General features: G+C 38.9%; 1 protein-coding gene across 1 annotated transcript in view; it reads right to left on the bottom strand.

Annotated features, from left to right (window-relative positions):
* Positions 1–18,857, bottom strand: part of SPATS2 (spermatogenesis associated serine rich 2) — a 1,115,118-nt gene that overhangs the window by 57,300 nt on the left and 1,038,961 nt on the right. Inside the window, exon 11 of the mRNA XM_044083679.1 lies at positions 643–745. Coding sequence (XP_043939614.1) covers positions 643–745 — 103 coding nt within the window. The remainder of the gene's footprint in view (positions 1–642; positions 746–18,857) is intronic.

The following is an 18,857-nucleotide window of genomic DNA, read 5'->3' as shown; positions in this document are numbered from 1 at the left end:
TAGAATTGCACATTTTTTCCTACACTGGCATTTTTTAAGAGTTCCTTTTTAGTCATTTGGAAATACACGACATACTTTCATGCATGTGGGTATTTAAGCACTGTATCGAACACCAGTAACTAAACTCCTATTGAAGGGCTCCTGTCAGCCTGAAAGTTCAAGTAATAGCAACACCTACACTGGTCCAATAAAAGGCATTAAACATCACATCTGTGTTCCAGTGGTTTCATCCCACAAGAGGAGGTCAGTTTAAAACCCAGCAGAAGACTGCTGCCAGGGAAGAAGGCTCAGTGTTGTGCTTCAATGCAAAGGACACTCAAGTTTAAACCTGGACAGAAGTGTATGTACTCCAGAGTACAGAAGTGTACATGCACATGCAGCTCAGTATTACCAGCCACCGCACCATACCTGTCGGCCAAAAAGGGAAGAACTACTGTTAGCCTCTCATAGAATGAAGGATGCTCTCCTTCACTGTGAGAAGCAGGGAGGAATTAATGGGTCAGTGGGGAGAAAGGAACAGAGCTATAATGTGGGGGTGAATGCAAATATAAACCTTTAGAAAAAAAGTTTTTTTTTTTTTTTTTACTTTTGTCAGTAGTACCACCAATGCTTAACAGTAATGCACACTGATGCCTCGCATACCTTGTCCAAATGTCTGTACGCTCATTTTTAGTGCTTCAAGGTCAGTGGTAAACCGTGCAACCCTGCTCAGGTCTTCATCGTATTTCCGTTCACTAACAAAGTGCTACAAAACACAGAAAAAATATATCACTAAAAAGAAAGAGAAATCATCTGCTCAACTAGAGCCTCAGTATTTTTGTGTCTCATGTAAAAGCAGGATAACGTCAGCTTCCTTCAGTACTTCTTGAAGAAAATTCACAAACTTATAATTAATAAATAACTAACAATGTATGCACACAGTAATCATGTAAATTAGGTACATAATACAGAACATTTTCCAAACTGAAATCAAACTCCAAAAAGGAGATGTCTGGCTCTGCGATGCAGAGGGCTGAAGCCCTTACTGTGACCCAGGTGACTAGGGTTTGATTACTGTCTACAGCACTGCAGGAATCTGGAAGGCAGGGAGTGTGTGTGTGTGTGCGTGTGTGCGTGTGTGCGTGTGTGTGTGCGTGTGTGTGTGCGTGTGTGTATGCATGTGTGCGTGTGTGTGTGTGTGTGTGCGTGTGTGTGCGTGTGTGCGTGTGTGTGTGTGCGTGTGTGCGTGTGTGTGTGCGTGTGTGTGCGTGTGTGTGTGTGCGTGTGTGTGTGTGTGCGTGTGTGCGTGTGTGTGTGCGTGTGTGTGCGTGTGTGTGTGGCCCACTTAGCTCTGCTGGAGGGAGGGGGAAGGATGCATGCACTCAAGGATACATGGAGTCAATGCAATTTCTCTGGTGGAGACTGGGTAAATACAGCACTCATGTTTCCTAGGGTGAGGGGGGTGTTTGGAGGGAACACATTTTGTAGAAGTGAGAGGTGCCACAGTCAGCCCACTGCATGACCCCTGCTGGCAGTTGGCTACGTGTGCGCGTGGGGGGTTAGGGCCATTATATAAAAATACTGGACAACCCTGACGGCTGACTGAATGATGGACTCTACCAAATGACATTTCCCCCGGTGAAGGAGAACAAATGGGTCCTTTGGTCAAGAGGCAGCAGATGATCATTAGGCAGTGACATAAAAAAAAATCTAAAGGGGTGACAGCAACTGGGCATCTACACTGCTATAATGTCCATCTCAGGAAGCTATGTTGTTATAATGAGCATAAAATACAATCCTTAAAATAAATTCCTGTTTGTTAAAGGCCTGACCCAACACAGAGTTTGCTTATGAAAGATTTTTCAAAGTTAAATGCAGTACCATGAAAATGCATGCATTTTGATATAACAAAATTAATCTTTTTTTTCTATCTTTCTGGTCTATGTTATATAAATAGTGAAAAAGAATCATTTAAACATGGTCAGTGAAATATAAATGTTTCAAGTCTACACTGTCATGCTGTTTACATTACTAATAATTAGTCAATGTCACTCTGACTTTCACTTGTAAAGCAATTTGTAAATTCATGAAATTAAGATAGTAGCACCCACTTGTTCCTTAGCATATTTATAGAGAGTATATTGGTTTACCAACGCCACTCTGGTGTTTAAATACTCTAGCTTTAAACTTCTGTGCAGAGTTAACCACGTAAAACACTCCAAACACGAACAGTAGTACTTCTGCAATCTATACTGTCTAGTCCCTGTTCTTAAATTTGTCATGAAATACATAAATGCAGATTTAATGTGCTTACAAAAAAAACAGTGCACTTTCTACAACAAAATGTGCACTTGGGTAAAAGATCAAATAGACAGGTTTCCTGAAGAACGAACTTCAGCAATAGCATTTTCATGTCAATAGTTTTGGGTCTTTGTTGTTGTACTGCTTTGCCCAATGCTGTATTGTGTATTGCACTTGCTGTGCTAAGTAACATAAGGCACGCAAAGTACTGTTGTGTGAGGCTCGAACAGTAACAAATAACCAAATTTGGTCCAGTCTTTTCAGAAGTCATAACCTTTGGGTAATGCCTGCATCTGGGGCATAAGGCCAAATCCTCAGCAAAAAATGTTACCTTCTTTAAAAAAAAAAAACAAAAAAAAAACATACCTGCAGTAGTATATCTCGGCGACTGGGTGGAAGAAGTCTCTATTTGCTGGCCATTATGCATCAGTTTTACAGCACAAAAGAACTAGTACTTGGACCGCCTATGGTTCAGTAGAACAACATACAGATCACATCAGTCTCTGCCACCACTCACAGCCTTTGGCAATATATAAAGAAGCTGTCTCTCTCATCAAAATGTAAAGTAAATATGCATTACACCAGGTCAAAACAATGTACCTAACTATGCTTCAGAGCAGTGACGCTCACTCAAAATGCTACACATTCTTTTCCAAATAATCACTTCCAATTTATGCTTTTAAGATGTCAAAATAGGCCCCGCTGGATGTAGTTCACCACAATATCTTCATTACAGACACACAAGTATCCAAAAAACAACACTGGGAGAAAAAATGATAATCAACCAGGCAAAAATAAGAGTATAGTGGTAGGGTCCTAATACCAAGAATGCAGTTCTTTACCAGTGTGGTAACCACATCACATAAATATGCTGCAATATTTTCTTTCATTTCTGTCTTTAAACTAGCTATAAACTATGGGCAGAAGATCAAGTCATGTATTCAAGACGTGGGTGGAGGCCACTGGCAACGTATGTTGAATTTGAGCAGTAGCAGAACTTCCTTGTGCTTTAGAATAATAATCCAATGTGAATGCCTACTGATAGTGCTAAACGATAACCAGACTGCCACATCCAAAATGTCTACTTGGAGCGCTCTAAAACAGGATGGAGATGCAGCAATGAAAGGTCTGCAACAGGTCCTTGAAGGCTTCTTAGCATAATTATGGCAACAAAATTAGCTAGCCAGGTTAGAAACAGTCTAATTCACTGTGGCACCTCACTTAACTAGAAGCAAACAAAACAAAAAGCTGATCTAATCTTTTGTCTATGATCTTAGAAATAAAATTAAAATCCATCTCTGAAATCCACACAATGCAAACTCGACCAACAGGGTTCTGAAGATGAGGGTGAAATAATAATGAAATCTTCACATGAAGAACAGTATCTAATATGACTTTTGGCACAAATGAGTGATTGGTGGTCAAAGTGACTGCGTCTGCTGAAATCAGTACAAGGTTACAAATACATTAGAGTACAGATCTGATGTTCACCTATCCAAAGTCAATGCCAACAGAGCTATTTTTCATACAAGGAGTTAAAAGAAACAATATTCAAACCCTAAGGAGAATTACGTCTTTTGAAGGGCATTTAAGGTGAAGTACTCTATATCATAAACAATTTAATAGTAGGAAGAGAAGCAAGAATATGCTACCAGGGAAGGAAAGTGGACAAAATAGGCAAATGCACTTAGTTTTACAAATGAGACGGGCTACTTTTGACTTTAATAAAGTCTATCTGCAAGGGAAACCAGTTCTGTGACTGACAAAGGGTAAAATGTTTCCACTTAAACAATTATGGCTTCCTCCTGGTAAGTTTCTTTCCTTCCTGCAAGAAGCACATACCAGAAGAAAACAATTCATTATCAGGGAGCAAAGCAATTGGAAGGAAGAGATGCCGCACCTGGTGACAAAACAGGAGATAACTCCTGAAAGGAAACTAAAAGAACAGGGGCTCATTATCAAGAAGGGTGAAAGTACAGTTGCATAAGTAAGCTTACCATAATATTAGATGTTCTAATGGATCACTGTGTTTACTTCTCCTTGCACTGACCAACTTCTCAAAGCTTTGACCACCTTCTAGATGCTACATATAAATGTCAAGTGGAGTGCTAAAAGTTTCAGAACATGTTTTGCTTAGGAAGAAGGCAAGATCCCTGAAAATATGTCCAAGGAAACAAAGAACATTACAACTAAAACTATATAGAGAAGGGTGAAAATAACCACACCCTGGTAACAGAAAGGAAGGGGGGACTGGAGAACAGCTACTGCAATGGTGATCCACTGGAACAGCTACAGTTTTGGCAAGTTTACTTAAAATACTGCACTACATTCATAAATGTATCAAAGGTGCAGCAGTCTAAGCTGCATGGGTAAATTACCATAATGTAGGTAAGAAAAGAGGGAGGAGGTCAATATCGAAGGCTCCAGAAGCCTCTGCAATACATTCCTTACAAAGACTGCTCTGGAGCAGGAAATGGAATCCAGTTTTTAATCTTTTATAAAGGTATGACAGGACTAAGCTGCTACCTCAAGAATACTTTTAAGAGTCCACCTCTTTCCAGAAAAACACAGAAGTCAAAGCCCTTGTGGAATGAGCTGTAACTGTACCAGGAAGTGGCTTACTGTGGTGAGTACAACAAAAAAAGTAATAGCCACTATCTAAAAACTTTGACACTGGCTGTGCTTTCCTCTTATCACAACTGGAGATGAACAGCTGATCAGTTTTCTTGAAAGGACAAGTACTGTATAGGTGGTATCTGACGTGTGGGTGTACATCCAGAGAGTGAAGAATTTTCTCTCTTGCCTTTGGTTCTTGAAAAAAAAAATGGGAGAGTCAAGCTACATCTTGTTGTATGCTTGATCTATTGTGATTTATAAATGGAGTACAATATATTTTCTTCCTTCCTTCTTGTATTATTCATTAATATATGTTTTGCTGGTGTGTCAGTTTGAATTTAATTTTACTACCATTTTGATTGGTCAGTTTGCTAATTAATTATGCGATTAATTTATTTAAATGTATTATAGAGAGTGTTTTATTGTTCTGAAAAAGTCCCATAAGTTATTAGGGACGAAAGTGCTTAACATTTCAATGTGTCTTCTAAATGTGGATTAAAACTTAACTACACTGAGTTTGCAGTTTTGTTTTCCTCCACTGCTGTATTACTGGAATACATTGTGAGCACCTAGGGTGCGCAGACCTCGGGATATTTTTGGTAGTCTGGCTTAAAGTAAACTCTGACCCGAGATAGAGAGCCACAAATATCTTTTTGTAAAAACACAGGTTTATTCCTCAATACGTGCAGTACACAAAACAAGAAAGAAGAACAGGTTAAGCGCTTTCATCTGGTAACGCCAGATTTCATCAGAACCCTTAATAATTTCAATAGCCTTGTATATAAAGCACTTTTGGCGCCAATTTAATTAGTTAAGCACCTCTAGTTGTCATTAAATATTATTAAAAAACTTTAAGAATATTATAAAAGATATTTATAACATCATAATATATAACATGACTAATTCTTTGTTAATATATGACCACAGTTTATCGCCAAATTTTATATGCTAAAAATATATATATATACGCTAAAGAATATATATATGAAATAACATAAATATATCATACTAACAAGTATGCCATACAAATAAAATATAAAAATCTTTACACTAGGTCACATGTTATGTACAAATTAAGCTTACTAAATATATGCTTAACAAAAACTTACATTCCTATAATTTACTAAGGTCTAACAAAAACAAAAAGTGATCTATAATAATATTAATATTAGATGTATGAATAATACTTCTTCAAACTATAATTACATCCTATTGTAAAGCTAAAAATGGCTTTAAACTAATATGGTCATTGATGCCAGGAGGTGTGGTTGCATCCAAACATATCTGCCATTTACTTTCAACCCATGCAAGATATGTTTTCCAATTGCCTCCCTTATCCCCCATCTCAACCTGATCAATAATAGCAAATATAAATGTATGGTCTTGGCCATTTTCTATAATATGTTTACTCAATGCATTTTTAGCGTCAGCTCGTTTTATCCTATATAGGTGCTCGTAAATCCGTGTCTTAAACTTTCTCTCAGTTTTCCCTATATAGTAAGCGGGACACTTTGTGCACGTAGCTATATATACTATGCGTTGTGTATTACAGTTCCCTTTTTTGCTGATTACCAAGGATCTAGTAATATTTTTGATCCTAATTTTATAATTTATATTTATGTTCTTGCATTGGTTACACATACCACAGCGTGATGTTCCTTTCTTTCCAATAGATACTTTATTTCTCTTGCTTTGTTCTAATGTTCTCTTCAAATTACTGCCCGTCTTATATACAGTATTTATTTGCTTTCCCACTATATGTCCTATGGAAACGGATGAAGACAACAACTCCCAATATTTCTTCAATATTTCGATCACCACATTGGTATAAGGGTTAAACCTCAATACACACACTTTTTTCTCATTCTCAAAAATACTTTTAGAACTAGGTTTACAAATCATGTTCTTTCCCAACAGTGGAACATATTTTTGCCCCCATTGTGTCCTAACATAAGTTGTTACATTTTCCAACATAGCTTTTGGATAACCTCTATCCAAAAATAAGTTAAATAATGTTTCTAACCCACTTATCATACTATCTTCAGTAGATGACATCCTTGCTACTCGAATACTCTGTCCCTTCACCACATTACGGAAAATGTGGGGAGGGTGGCAACTACTGTAGTGTATATAATCGTTGGAAAATGTGGGTTTTCTATATATTTGAGAAGCAAAACCATTCCCTGTATTGCTTATCAGAGTATCCAAATATGCTATTTCAAGTTTATTATGTTGGTAAGTAAATCTCAAGAAGTCAGTGGTGTTATTGAGATAGTCTATAAAGGATGATATTTCATGAACTGGACCAGTCCAAATAAAAAACATATCGTCCAAAAACCTGGTATACATTTTAATGTATTTATAATATTCACTAGGGAATATAAAATTGTTTTCCCACTCAAGCATAACTAAATTGGCGAAAATGGGGGCACAAGATGCCCCCATTGCCACCCCACGAGTTTGACGATAGTATTCACCTGCGTGAAATATATAGTTATGCTCAAGGACTAGGCCCATCATGTCCATAATCAAGTTAATTCTGTCCCAGCTAAGCCCTGAATATTTAATTAGGCTATTATAAAATAATTCCAGGCCTTTATCCGCTGGGATACTCGAAAACAAATCCTGTACATCAACTGTTATAAAGGTGAGATTCTCATCCCATACTTCCATGGTAAGTTTACCCAAAAAATCCCACGAGTCCTTTACTATGTGACTTACTTTAGAATATACAGGTTTAATCCAATGGTCAATAGTAACTCCCATTTTGAAAGTTTTAGATTTCGATCCTGATATGATAGGCCTGAAGTGGGGTTTTTCTAAATTCTTATGAATTTTAGGGATACCTATAATATGTGCCAAAATAGGATAATCAGTTCTTAAATATTCATAAAGTTCACTGGTAATTCTGTTGTCAAGTAAATATTCTTCAAGTATCAAATCGATACGCTTGTGTCCAATATTTATTTGATTGAGGGACATCTCTTCATAATTACCTGTTTCATATAAGATATTGTGTATATCCCTAAGATATAAATGTTGATCATAAATCACTATACCTCCCCCTTTATCAGGCTTCATTATTCTAATCTCTTCATTAAGCAACAGTTCTTCCATACATTTTCTTTCTCCAGTGTCTAAGTTGTCATAAAAATTAGTAGTTCCTGTAGTATTACACTTTAAATCCCTATACAGAGTATAAATGTCTTTACACACCATCCTTTCATATAGGGCTACCTGTGTGTTCATAACCGGTATATATGTACTTTTCTTAACCAATATAGGTTTATTAATATTAATATTAGTACTAGATTTATTATTATCATCATGAAATTGTATTGCTAGATTCAATCTTCTACAGAATAGTTTAATTTCTTTTATAACATCAAACAGGTTAAAGTGTACCGTGGGGATACATTTCATTCCCTTACTAAACAGGGTTATTAATTCGTCAGTCACTGGTATTTCTGTATAATTATATACTTTAAAACCTTCAAAACAATGTATTCTAGGTAACTTTTCAGTACCCACAGTATTTAAAGTAGTAACCGTCACCTCTCCTTCTTGTGTAGTGGTTAGGCCCGTAGGGGTAACTTATAGATGTATAAAGAAGGGGATGACCATTAGTGGTTGGAGTGATATTTTCACCAGTCTGACATTCTAATTTCTCATCTGATGTCTCTTGGGTGCTGGGAAGTATCTCCCCCCTTGAAAATTCTCCCCTTCATTATATCTAGAATGTTTCCTTTTACCCTTAGTATGCACTAAATCAAAATCAGTCTCATTATCCAAATGATAACGTGGCCAAATATACGCTCTACCATTCCTGTACAATTCTAAATCCCTTTCAATTTTAATTTCAGTTCCAAAGGGACTTAGATTCTTTAAATTACCATTGGGTATAAGATATAACCCCAAAATCGAACAAGCATTTAACAAAATGTTCGATGAGTTTGGCTACATGTACATGAAACAATTAATTAAGTATAATGAGGAGAAAATAAATGTTTTGTTACATGAGGTGGAAGAACTTAATGAGTCTATTATACATGATGACAAATTTCCAGTATGGTATGACTTATATTCAAACCAGTTTAAGAATGCTAAAAATAAAGTACAAAATATTTATAACAGAAAAATGCATAAAACTGAAAGGGATTTAGAATTGTACAGGAATGGTAGAGCGTATATTTGGCCACGTTATCATTTGGATAATGAGACTGATTTTGATTTAGTGCATACTAAGGGTAAAAGGAAACATTCTAGATAATGAAGGGGAGAATTTTCAAGGGGGGAGATACTTCCCAGCACCCAAGAGACATCAGATGAGAAATTAGAAGGTCGGACTGGTGAAAATATCACTCCAACCACTAATGGTCATCCCCTTCTTTATACATCTATAGTTACCCCTACGGGCCTAACCACTACACAAGAAGGAGAGGTGACGGTTACTACTTTAAATACTGTGGGTACTGAAAAGTTACCTAGAATACATTGTTTTGAAGGTTTTAAAGTATATAATTATACAGAAATACCAGTGACTGACGAATTAATAACCCTGTTTAGTAAGGGAATGAAATATATCCCCACGGTACACTTTAACCTGTTTGATGTTATAAAAGAAATTAAACTATTCTGTAGAAGATTGAATCTAGCAATACCATTTTATGATGATAATAATAAATCTAGTACTAATATTAATATTAATAAACCTATATTGGTTAAGAAAAGTACATATATACCGGTTATGAACACACAGGTAGCCCTATATGAAAGGATGGTGTGTAAAGACATTTATACTCTATATAGGGATTTAAAGTGTAATACTACAGGAACTACTAATTTTTATGACAACTTAGACACTGGAGAAAGAAAATGTATGGAAGAACTGTTGCTTAATGAAGAGATTGGAATAATGAAGCCTGATAAAGGGGGAGGTATAGTGATTTATGATCAACATTTATATCTTAGGGATATACACAATATCTTATATGAAACAGGTAATTATGAAGAGATGTCCCTCAATCAAATAAATATTGGACACAAGCGTATCGATTTGATACTTGAAGAATATTTACTTGACAACAGAATTACCAGTGAACTTTATGAATATTTAAGAACTGATTATCCTATTTTGGCACATATTATAGGTATCCCTAAAATTCATAAGAATTTAGAAAAAAAACCCTTCAGGCCTATCATATCAGGATCGAAATCTAAAACTTTCAAAATGGGAGTTACTATTGACCATTGGATTAAACCTGTATATTCTAAAGTAAGTCACATAGTAAAGGACTCGTGGGATTTTTTGGGTAAACTTACCATGGAAGTATGGGATGAGAATCTCACCTTTATAACAGTTGATGTACAGGATTTGTTTTCGAGTATCCCAGCGGATAAAGGCCTGGAATTATTTTATAATAGCCTAATTAAATATTCAGGGCTTAGCTGGGACAGAATTAACTTGATTATGGACATGATGGGCCTAGTCCTTGAGCATAACTATATATATCACGCAGATGAATACTATCGTCAAACTCTTGGGGTGGCAATGGGGGCATCTTGTGCCCCCATTTTCGCTAATTTAGTTATTCTTGAGTGGGAAAACAATTTTATATTCCCTAGTGAATATTATAAATACATTAAAATGTATACCAGGTTTTTGGACGATATGTTTTTTATTTGGACTGGTCCAGTTCATGAAATATCATCCTTTATAGACTATCTCAATAACACCACTGACTTCTTGAGATTTACTTACCAACATAATAAACTTGAAATAGCATATTTGGATACTCTGATAAGCAATACAGGGAATGGTTTTGCTTCTCAAATATATAGAAAACCCACATTTTCCAACGATTATATACACTACAGTAGTTGCCACCCTCCCCACATTTTCCGTAATGTGGTGAAGGGACAGAGTATTCGAGTAGCAAGGATGTCATCTACTGAAGATAGTATGATAAGTGGGTTAGAAACATTATTTAACTTATTTTTGGATAGAGGTTATCCAAAAGCTATGTTGGAAAATGTAACAACTTATGTTAGGACACAATGGGGGCAAAAATATGTTCCACTGTTGGGAAAGAACATGATTTGTAAACCTAGCTCTAAAAGTATTTTTGAGAATGAGAAAAAAGTGTGTGTATTGAGGTTTAACCCTTATACCAATGTGGTGATCGAAATATTGAAGAAATATTGGGAGTTCTTGTCTTCATCCGTTTCCATAGGACATATAGTGGGAAAGCAAATAAATACTGTATATAAGACGGGCAGTAATTTGAAGAGAATATTAGAACAAAGCAAGAGAAATAAAGTATCTAATTGGAAAGAAAGGAACATCACGCTGTGGTATGTGTAACCAATGCAAGAACATAAATATAAATTATAAAATTAGGATCAAAAATATTACTAGATCCTTGGTAATCAGCAAAAAAGGGAACTGTAATACACAACGCATAGTATATATAGCTACGTGCACAAAGTGTCCCGCTTACTATATAGGGAAAACTGAGAGAAAGTTTAAGACACGGATTTATGAGCACCTATATAGGATAAAACGAGCTGACCCTAAAAATGCATTGAGTAAACATATTATAGAAAATGGCCAAGACCATACATTTATATTTGCTATTATTGATCAGGTTGAGATGGGGGATAAGGGAGGCAATTGGAAAACATATCTTGCATGGGTTGAAAGTAAATGGCAGATATGTTTGGATGCAACCACACCTCCTGGCATCAATGACCATATTAGTTTAAAGCCATTTTTAGCTTTACAATAGGATGTAATTATAGTTTGAAGAAGTATTATTCATACATCTAATATTAATATTATTATAGATCACTTTTTGTTTTTGTTAGACCTTAGTAAATTATAGGAATGTAAGTTTTTGTTAAGCATATATTTAGTAAGCTTAATTTGTACATAACATGTGACCTAGTGTAAAGATTTTTATATTTTATTTGTATGGCATACTTGTTAGTATGATATATTTATGTTATTTCATATATATATTCTTTAGCGTATATATATATTTTTTAGCATATAAAATTTGGCGATAAACTGTGGTCATATATTAACAAAGAATTAGTCATGTTATATATTATGATGTTATAAATATCTTTTATAATATTCTTAAAGTTTTTTAATAATATTTAATGACAACTAGAGGTGCTTAACTAATTAGATTGGCGCCAAAAGTGCTTTATATACAAGGCTATTGAAATGATTAAGGGTTCTGATGAAATCTGGCATTACCAGATGAAAGCGCTTAACCTGTTCTTCTTTCTCGTTTTGTGTACTGCACGTATTGAGGAATAAACCTGTGTTTTTACAAAAAGATATTTGTGGCTCTCTATCTCGGGTCAAGGTGATCGTACCAGCTATTGTGTGGATTACTGGTTGTGTCCTACTTGTGCATGATTTTAAAGTAAACTCTGACATGACTTCAGGCATAAAGGTAGGATTTGGTCACAAAGAAACCTTGTTGTCTTTGTGGAAAAAAAATGAGGTAGGGCTGACCATAAGTGCTTGTAACTCAGATACTCGCCTAGCAGATAGATGTCAGAGCAATAAGTAACACAGTCATCCATGTTAAGAACCTCAAATCAGCCTTGTCATCTTATTCAAATGGAGGTCATCTTATTCAAATGGAGGATAAGTTAGCTTCTAAAGTTCAAAATTGAGACTCAAAGAGGAGCCACCTGAACCAGCAGATATTCATGCTAACTAGGAAGACTGCTGTGGATTTTAAGAGGCTTTTCCCTTCTCTCTGTTGCCTTTTCCCTCCTTCATTACTGCCCCTTGCTGTTTAAACTGTTTGTTGGGAAAGGGGACTAAGGTGTAGGAAAAACTTTTTGTTAATCCTTGGGATCCATTTTCCCCTTTTATGACATACTTTTTGAGCAGCTCAGCTACAGATGAGCCAAACAGAGTGCCTTTATCAAAGGGAAAATGTAATATCTCAGATTTGAGGGAAGTTTTGAGAATAAACCCAAGCAAGTTTCCTCAAAAATGATACAGAAACAGCTGTTCTGGAAACAGAATCAGTGGCATCATAATAAGCGCACTTTAGAATATGCTTAGCCATCTGAGAAACATCTATCACAAAAGCATTTAATTTTTTTTTTAACCTCAGAAGAGGGAAGGTTGATCAATAAGTTTGGCATATTCCTCAAAAGACAATGGGCTTGGCAATCTAAAATCCTGAAAGATAAAGCACTAGAAAAATATAATTTCTTCCCCATATTATCCATTACTTTCAAACCTTTCTCCAGGGAAATGGGATTAGATGCAATAACCTGTGTGGCGACAGCTGCAGCAGCAGTTTTAGAGAAAGAAGGAAAATTACTGCTGGGTCTTCCTTATGACAGAATATAGGTACTTGTATGTTTAAGGTACCTTGGAAGCCAGAAGCGGTCTGTCAGGTATACTAGCTGCAGTAAGAAAAACATTCTCCTAGACAGGCAAAACAGAAGGAACAGTTATAGCTTCATACATTTGTAATTGTATTAAATCATAATACATTTTCTATGTCAGAGGTTTCAGACAGTTCTCACTGAAAAAACTCAATCATATTACATACAATATCAGTGAAAGATTTCATCAGTAGGGAAATCTAAAGCTAGGATTTCTTCAGAATCTGAATGCTCTGAAAATAATTCCTGAAGTACATCCCTGCCCTGCACTGACTGTTGTTCCGATTGGAAAATCTTGTAGAATGGGAGGGAACTCTTTTTTTCCTTGTCTGAGATTTGACCCACCATGGAAAAAGTAGAAATCAACTTATTATGCAAAACTCAGTAAATCTGCCCTGTCTGTAGGCAGGATGTTCGAAGTTTTTCTCATCAAGCACAGTGCCCCCATGGAGGGCTTGTACCTTAGGTGCACAGGTCTCAACTTCCACAATCCCCACCTGGCCAAGAGATGACCTTCACCTGCGCCTTCCTCTACCCACCCTGGGCTTCCCTTCAGCTGCACAAGACATGACTATCTCATGGTCTTTGGTAGTCGTTAATGCTCTACCAAGAGGATTAGGGAAGAAAATGGGTGGTCTGAGGAACATCAATCGTCAATAGCAGAATCATTCACCAGTAGCTGAAACAAAGAAGGAGCCTGAAAAACTCCTTAGCAAGTGTTTTTCTTTTGCTTGCCGGGGAAGGTAATAATGCAGAGATAGACTGCTGCTCCATAAGTAAGCTGTATTGGAAGCTGTGTACTGTGTCCCAGAAGAACCAGTAAAGATGAAGAATGAAGAAAGTACAGTTGTGTACACTTTTACCACAAATGTAGATGTTCGAGTGTATTCACTGTTGCAGTCATCACATTTGGGTTATCCTGCCAGGGGTAGCCCCCAGTTGGCCCGAATACCAGAGGCTTAGTATTTCTGTGTTGGTTGCTGTCGCTCCAGGACTGACATCAGGTCATCAATGGTATAAAATCAGGCAGCCAACACCATTACATCAGATTTTCTTCCCTTTCAGGAGCCTCTAATAGGGAGCTAGGTTATGGTGGAAGAACACCACCAGTTGAAATTAAATACCAAAATTTCCTTGTAAGGAGAGAGAGAGAGAGAGAGAGAGAGAGAGAGAGAGAGACAAGGGGGATGGAGGGAGGGAAACCAGGACTGCAATAGTGAATACACTTGAACATCTACATTTATGTTAAGTGTACACCACTGTACTATGTTCTTCATGTTTCCTGTTGCAGACATTACATTTGGGTTGATTCCCAAAGCTGAAGAAAAGGGTGGAGACAGTCAAGAAGACTAGGGGCTGGCTAGGATGCCCTGCAAGACTGCGGTGGCAAAGCCTGCCCTGGATTTGGAGAATATAGGCAGGTGGTAATGATTGGTGAAGATATGAACAGATGTCTATGTTGCAGCCTCCAGGATGTCCCTGGTGGGGACCCCTCCGAGAAAAGCTGCAGAGGTGGAGGTTGCACTGGTGGAATGTGTCTTGACCCCCTTTGGGTGTGGTTTAATGTGCTGTTTGTAGCAGAAATGGATGCAGTGTGCTATCCATTTGGAGAATGTTTGTTTGGATATGGCCTTGCCCTCTGCCCCTGCAGCAAAGCTGACTAGCAATTGATCAGTTTTTTCTAAAAGATTTAGTCCTGTCCAGGTAGAATCTGAGCTATCTGTGCACATTTAGAGAGTGCAGAATCCTTTCCCCCTTGTTTTGTGGGTGAAGGAAAAAGGTGGGCAAACGAATGGATTGGTTGAGAGCCACACTGGACACCACTTTAGGCATGAAGGATGGGTTAGTCCTGAGGGAGACCCTGTCAGCATGGAAAATGATGAAGGGCTCTACAGCCATAAGTGCTTGTAGCTCTGATACTCTTCTAGCTGAAGTGATGGCCAGAAGCAAGGCGGTCTTCCAAGAGAGAAATTTTAATTCTGCTGAAGCTGCAGGTTCAAAGGGGGGCAGGGTGAGCTTTTCCAACACAAAGTTAAGGTCCCAAGCTAGGGTAGGAGCTCTTCTGGGTGGCCTCAAGTTGTTAGCCCCTCTTAGGAACTGCTTGATGAGAGGGTGTGAGAAAAGAGGTGGCTCTGTGCTGAAATGAGCAGAGATGGCTGAGGCATGAATTTTAATAGAAGAGAAGGACAGACCCCTGTGTAGTAGGTCTGCCAGGTAATCCAGGATGAGAGGTAGAGAAGGTTGTGCCGTTCCAGCTCCCTTAGCCCGGATCCAGATGCAAAACCTTTTACACTTGTCAGCATATGATTTTCTAGTGCTGGGGCGTCTGGCCTCACTTATAACATCTAGAAATTGTTTGCTTAGTCTGGCAGCTTGAGGAGAGATCAGGGAATCAGCCAGGCTGCCAGGTTGAGGGTCTGCAATTGGGGATGCATGAATTTGCCATTCTCTGGGTCAGGAGTGTTGGGATCTGAGGTAGGTGCCATGGTATCAGGGGTGACAGGCTGCGCAGCAGTGGGTACCAGTGCTGGTGTGGCCAGTCTGGGGCAATCAGGACTGCCCTTGATTTTTTCCTCCCTTATTTTGAGCAGTACCCTTGAAATGAGTGGTAGAGGGGGAAATGCATAGACCGAGAGGTTTACCCACTGGAAGGACAGAGCCTCCAATTTCCAGGCCTTTTTGTGAAGTTCCCTGGTGCAGAATTTGCTGAGCTGATGACTGGAGTGGGAGGCAAAGAGGTTGATCTTCGGGGTGCCCCATTTCTGGGTTACAAGGGTGAAGATTCTGTGGTCTAGCTGCCACTCATGTGGGTCTAGCAGGTTAATGCTTAATTCTGCCAAAGAGTTTAGACAGCCTGGCAGGAATTGTGCTAACAGGTGTTGTTGCATGGCTGAGGCAGTGTGCCAAAGGGTCATGGTGAGCTTGCAGAGAGGATAAGAGCGAGTCCCTCCCCGTTTGTTGATATACCACATCACTGTGGTGTTGTCTGTTTTGATCAGTAGAGGCCCTGGGGAGAGTAGGGTGTCTGAAAGCTGTCAGGGCATGCTGAACAGCTAACATCTCTTTTTTTTGATGTGCAGATGTATTTGATTTGGGCTCCTTTGACCCTGAATGTACCTGCCATCCAGGTGAGCACCACATAGTCTGATGCATCTGTGGTGAGGGTCTGGGCGGCGTGGGGTTGTGAGAAGGGTAGTCCCTTGTGTTGGTTGTAATGCTGCTGCCCACCAAAGAAAATCTTTCCTTAGACAAGGTATTATTTGTATAAGAGTTTCCAGGTCTTGAGAGTGTTGACACCAAAGGCTTTTTAGGTACCATTATAGTTTCCTCATATGCAGTCTGGCATATGGAATGAGTAGAATGCAAGAAGCCATGAACTCTAGAGCTGGCAGGATTTTCCTTGCGGATAACTTGGTCCTGGTGGCTAGTTGAGAGAAGTAAGCTGTCAGGTATGTTTGTTTTTCTGGAATAAGGAATGCCATCTGGGATGCTGTGTCCAGGCTTGCTCCCAGGAATACAATTTTTTGTGTGGGGGCTAGTTTTGATTTCTTTTTGTTGACAGTATACCCCAGGGAGGTCAGTAGGTCCTTTACAAAGGTCAGGTGCTGTAGCAGCTTTTCCTGACTGTCTACCTGAATCAGGCAGTCATCTAAGTATGGGTAAATTTAAATATTTCTTTGTCTGCAAAAAGCAATGGCTGGAGCCAGACATTTTGTGAAAACTCTGGGAGCAGTAGATAAGCCAAAGGGAAGTGCATTGATCCTGCCCTGAAACGTAGGTGTTTCCTGCAGGATTCCCCGACTGGGATGTGTACGTAGGCCTCTTTTACGTCTAGGGTGGCTAACCAAGCATCCTTGGAAAGCGCAGGTAGAAGCTGCTGGAGGGTGAGCATTTTGAATTTTGGTATCACCAAAAAGGTATTTAGGATGGATAGATCGAGGATGGGGTGCCATGTTCCCTGTTTTCTGGGTACTAGGAAGAGTCTGGAGTAGAAACCATGGCCTATCTGTTCTGCAGGAACATGCTCTATTGCCTTCATGGAGATCAGGGAAAGGACTTGCGTTTTGGCCTCTGCCCACTGGTTTGGGAACCCTTGGTTGGCAGAGTGTGGAAATAAAATTTGTATCCCTGAGACACAATGTTGAGAACCCAGCAGTCGTTGGTAATGGTGGCCCAGTTGCTTGCGTGGAAGGAGAGTTTCCTCCTAGGGGCATGAGCAGGCGGGCAGAGGGAGGGGGTGGAACTATAAAGTCATTGTGAGTTCTTACCATAAGGGGGTGGCTTTGCACTCCCTGTTTTTGAAGAGGAGAATCTCCATTGCTTAGATCTCTGCATTCCCTGGGGCTGTTGTCTGGGGGAGTCTGCTTCCCCTGGGTCAGGGCTGAGCTGGGCTGGAGGGTGTAGGAAAGGACCAGTGCTTGGAGGGGCAATGCCTACTGAACCTTGGTGGCTAGACCTGTAAGAAGTCTTTAAATGTCTGGATAGATTTAGCTTTTTCTTCCATTTTTAAGACCTCTTCTGTCTTGGTGCCAAATAAGTGGTCTTTGTTCAAGGATGTGTCCAGTAATTTGGATTTGACATGGTCTGGCAAGGTCTGTTCCTTAAGCCAAGCATGCCTTCTGAGGACAGAACCAGTGACAGATGCCCTGCAAGATGCTTCTTGGGCGTCAAAACCACATTGTAAGGTGTGTTTAGTTACTTGACTTGCAGAATGCATTAACTCTTGTGTAACTCTATTTTCTGCACACACAGGAAAAGAAGATATTTTTTTTTGTTTGAGGAGTTCCACGGTATGTTGCTAACATTTCAGCATGTGGAACTGACAATTTAATGCTCTAATAGCAAGAGTAGCAGAGGTGTATACTTTTTTACCCCATCTGTCTAATGCTCGGGAATCTCTATCTGAGGGGGTGGGATTCTTAGCTGAAGTTGCTTTGATTCCTTTAGGCCCTTGAGAGAGGACCTCAGGGTCAGCAGTACGATTTGCAGTACGATTTTTGAAAAGAAATTTGTGAGAGTCAGGGACTCTATAATACCTGTCAGGTTTTCTGGGAGCAGGAGGGAGGGTGTCAGGGGTCAGACTGGATTCCATAAAAAAATCATCCACAACATCCAGGACTGGAGGAATGGCCACAGGTCTGTGCTGTGGAAGATCTAAGAATTCCCTGAGTCTTTTTGACTGAGGATAGTCCTGACATTCCCATTGGAAATGCTCCCTTAAAGTATGTAGGGTTTCCCCAAAAGAAAAGTCCTCGGGTGGAGAGACTGAAGGAATGGATTCATCTGCATCAGAATCCTCATATGCAGAGAGGGGTTGCATATCTTCATATTCAGATGCATCAGAGTCATCGGACTTCTGTTCAGATAAACCTACTGGGGACAAGTCTCTTTCTTTTGGAAGGGATAGCCTGGCTTCCCCTAATAAGCATTATAAGGTCTACCGCCATTTTAAGCATTTGAGATTGAGGCAAGAAAGGAGGTGCCTGAGCTTGGGTCATTGGTTTTTTGGGTGTGGTTCGTACCCTGGGCCTTAGAAA

The sequence above is a fragment of the Protopterus annectens genome, chromosome 9.part0 (genome assembly GCF_019279795.1).
Source record: "Protopterus annectens isolate FY-2018-M chromosome 9.part0, PAN1.0, whole genome shotgun sequence".
In the NCBI taxonomy this organism is placed as follows: domain Eukaryota; kingdom Metazoa; phylum Chordata; order Ceratodontiformes; family Protopteridae; genus Protopterus; species Protopterus annectens.
The sequence above is the reverse complement of the archived record's forward strand: the minus strand, read 5'-3'. Positions and strand labels throughout refer to the sequence as shown.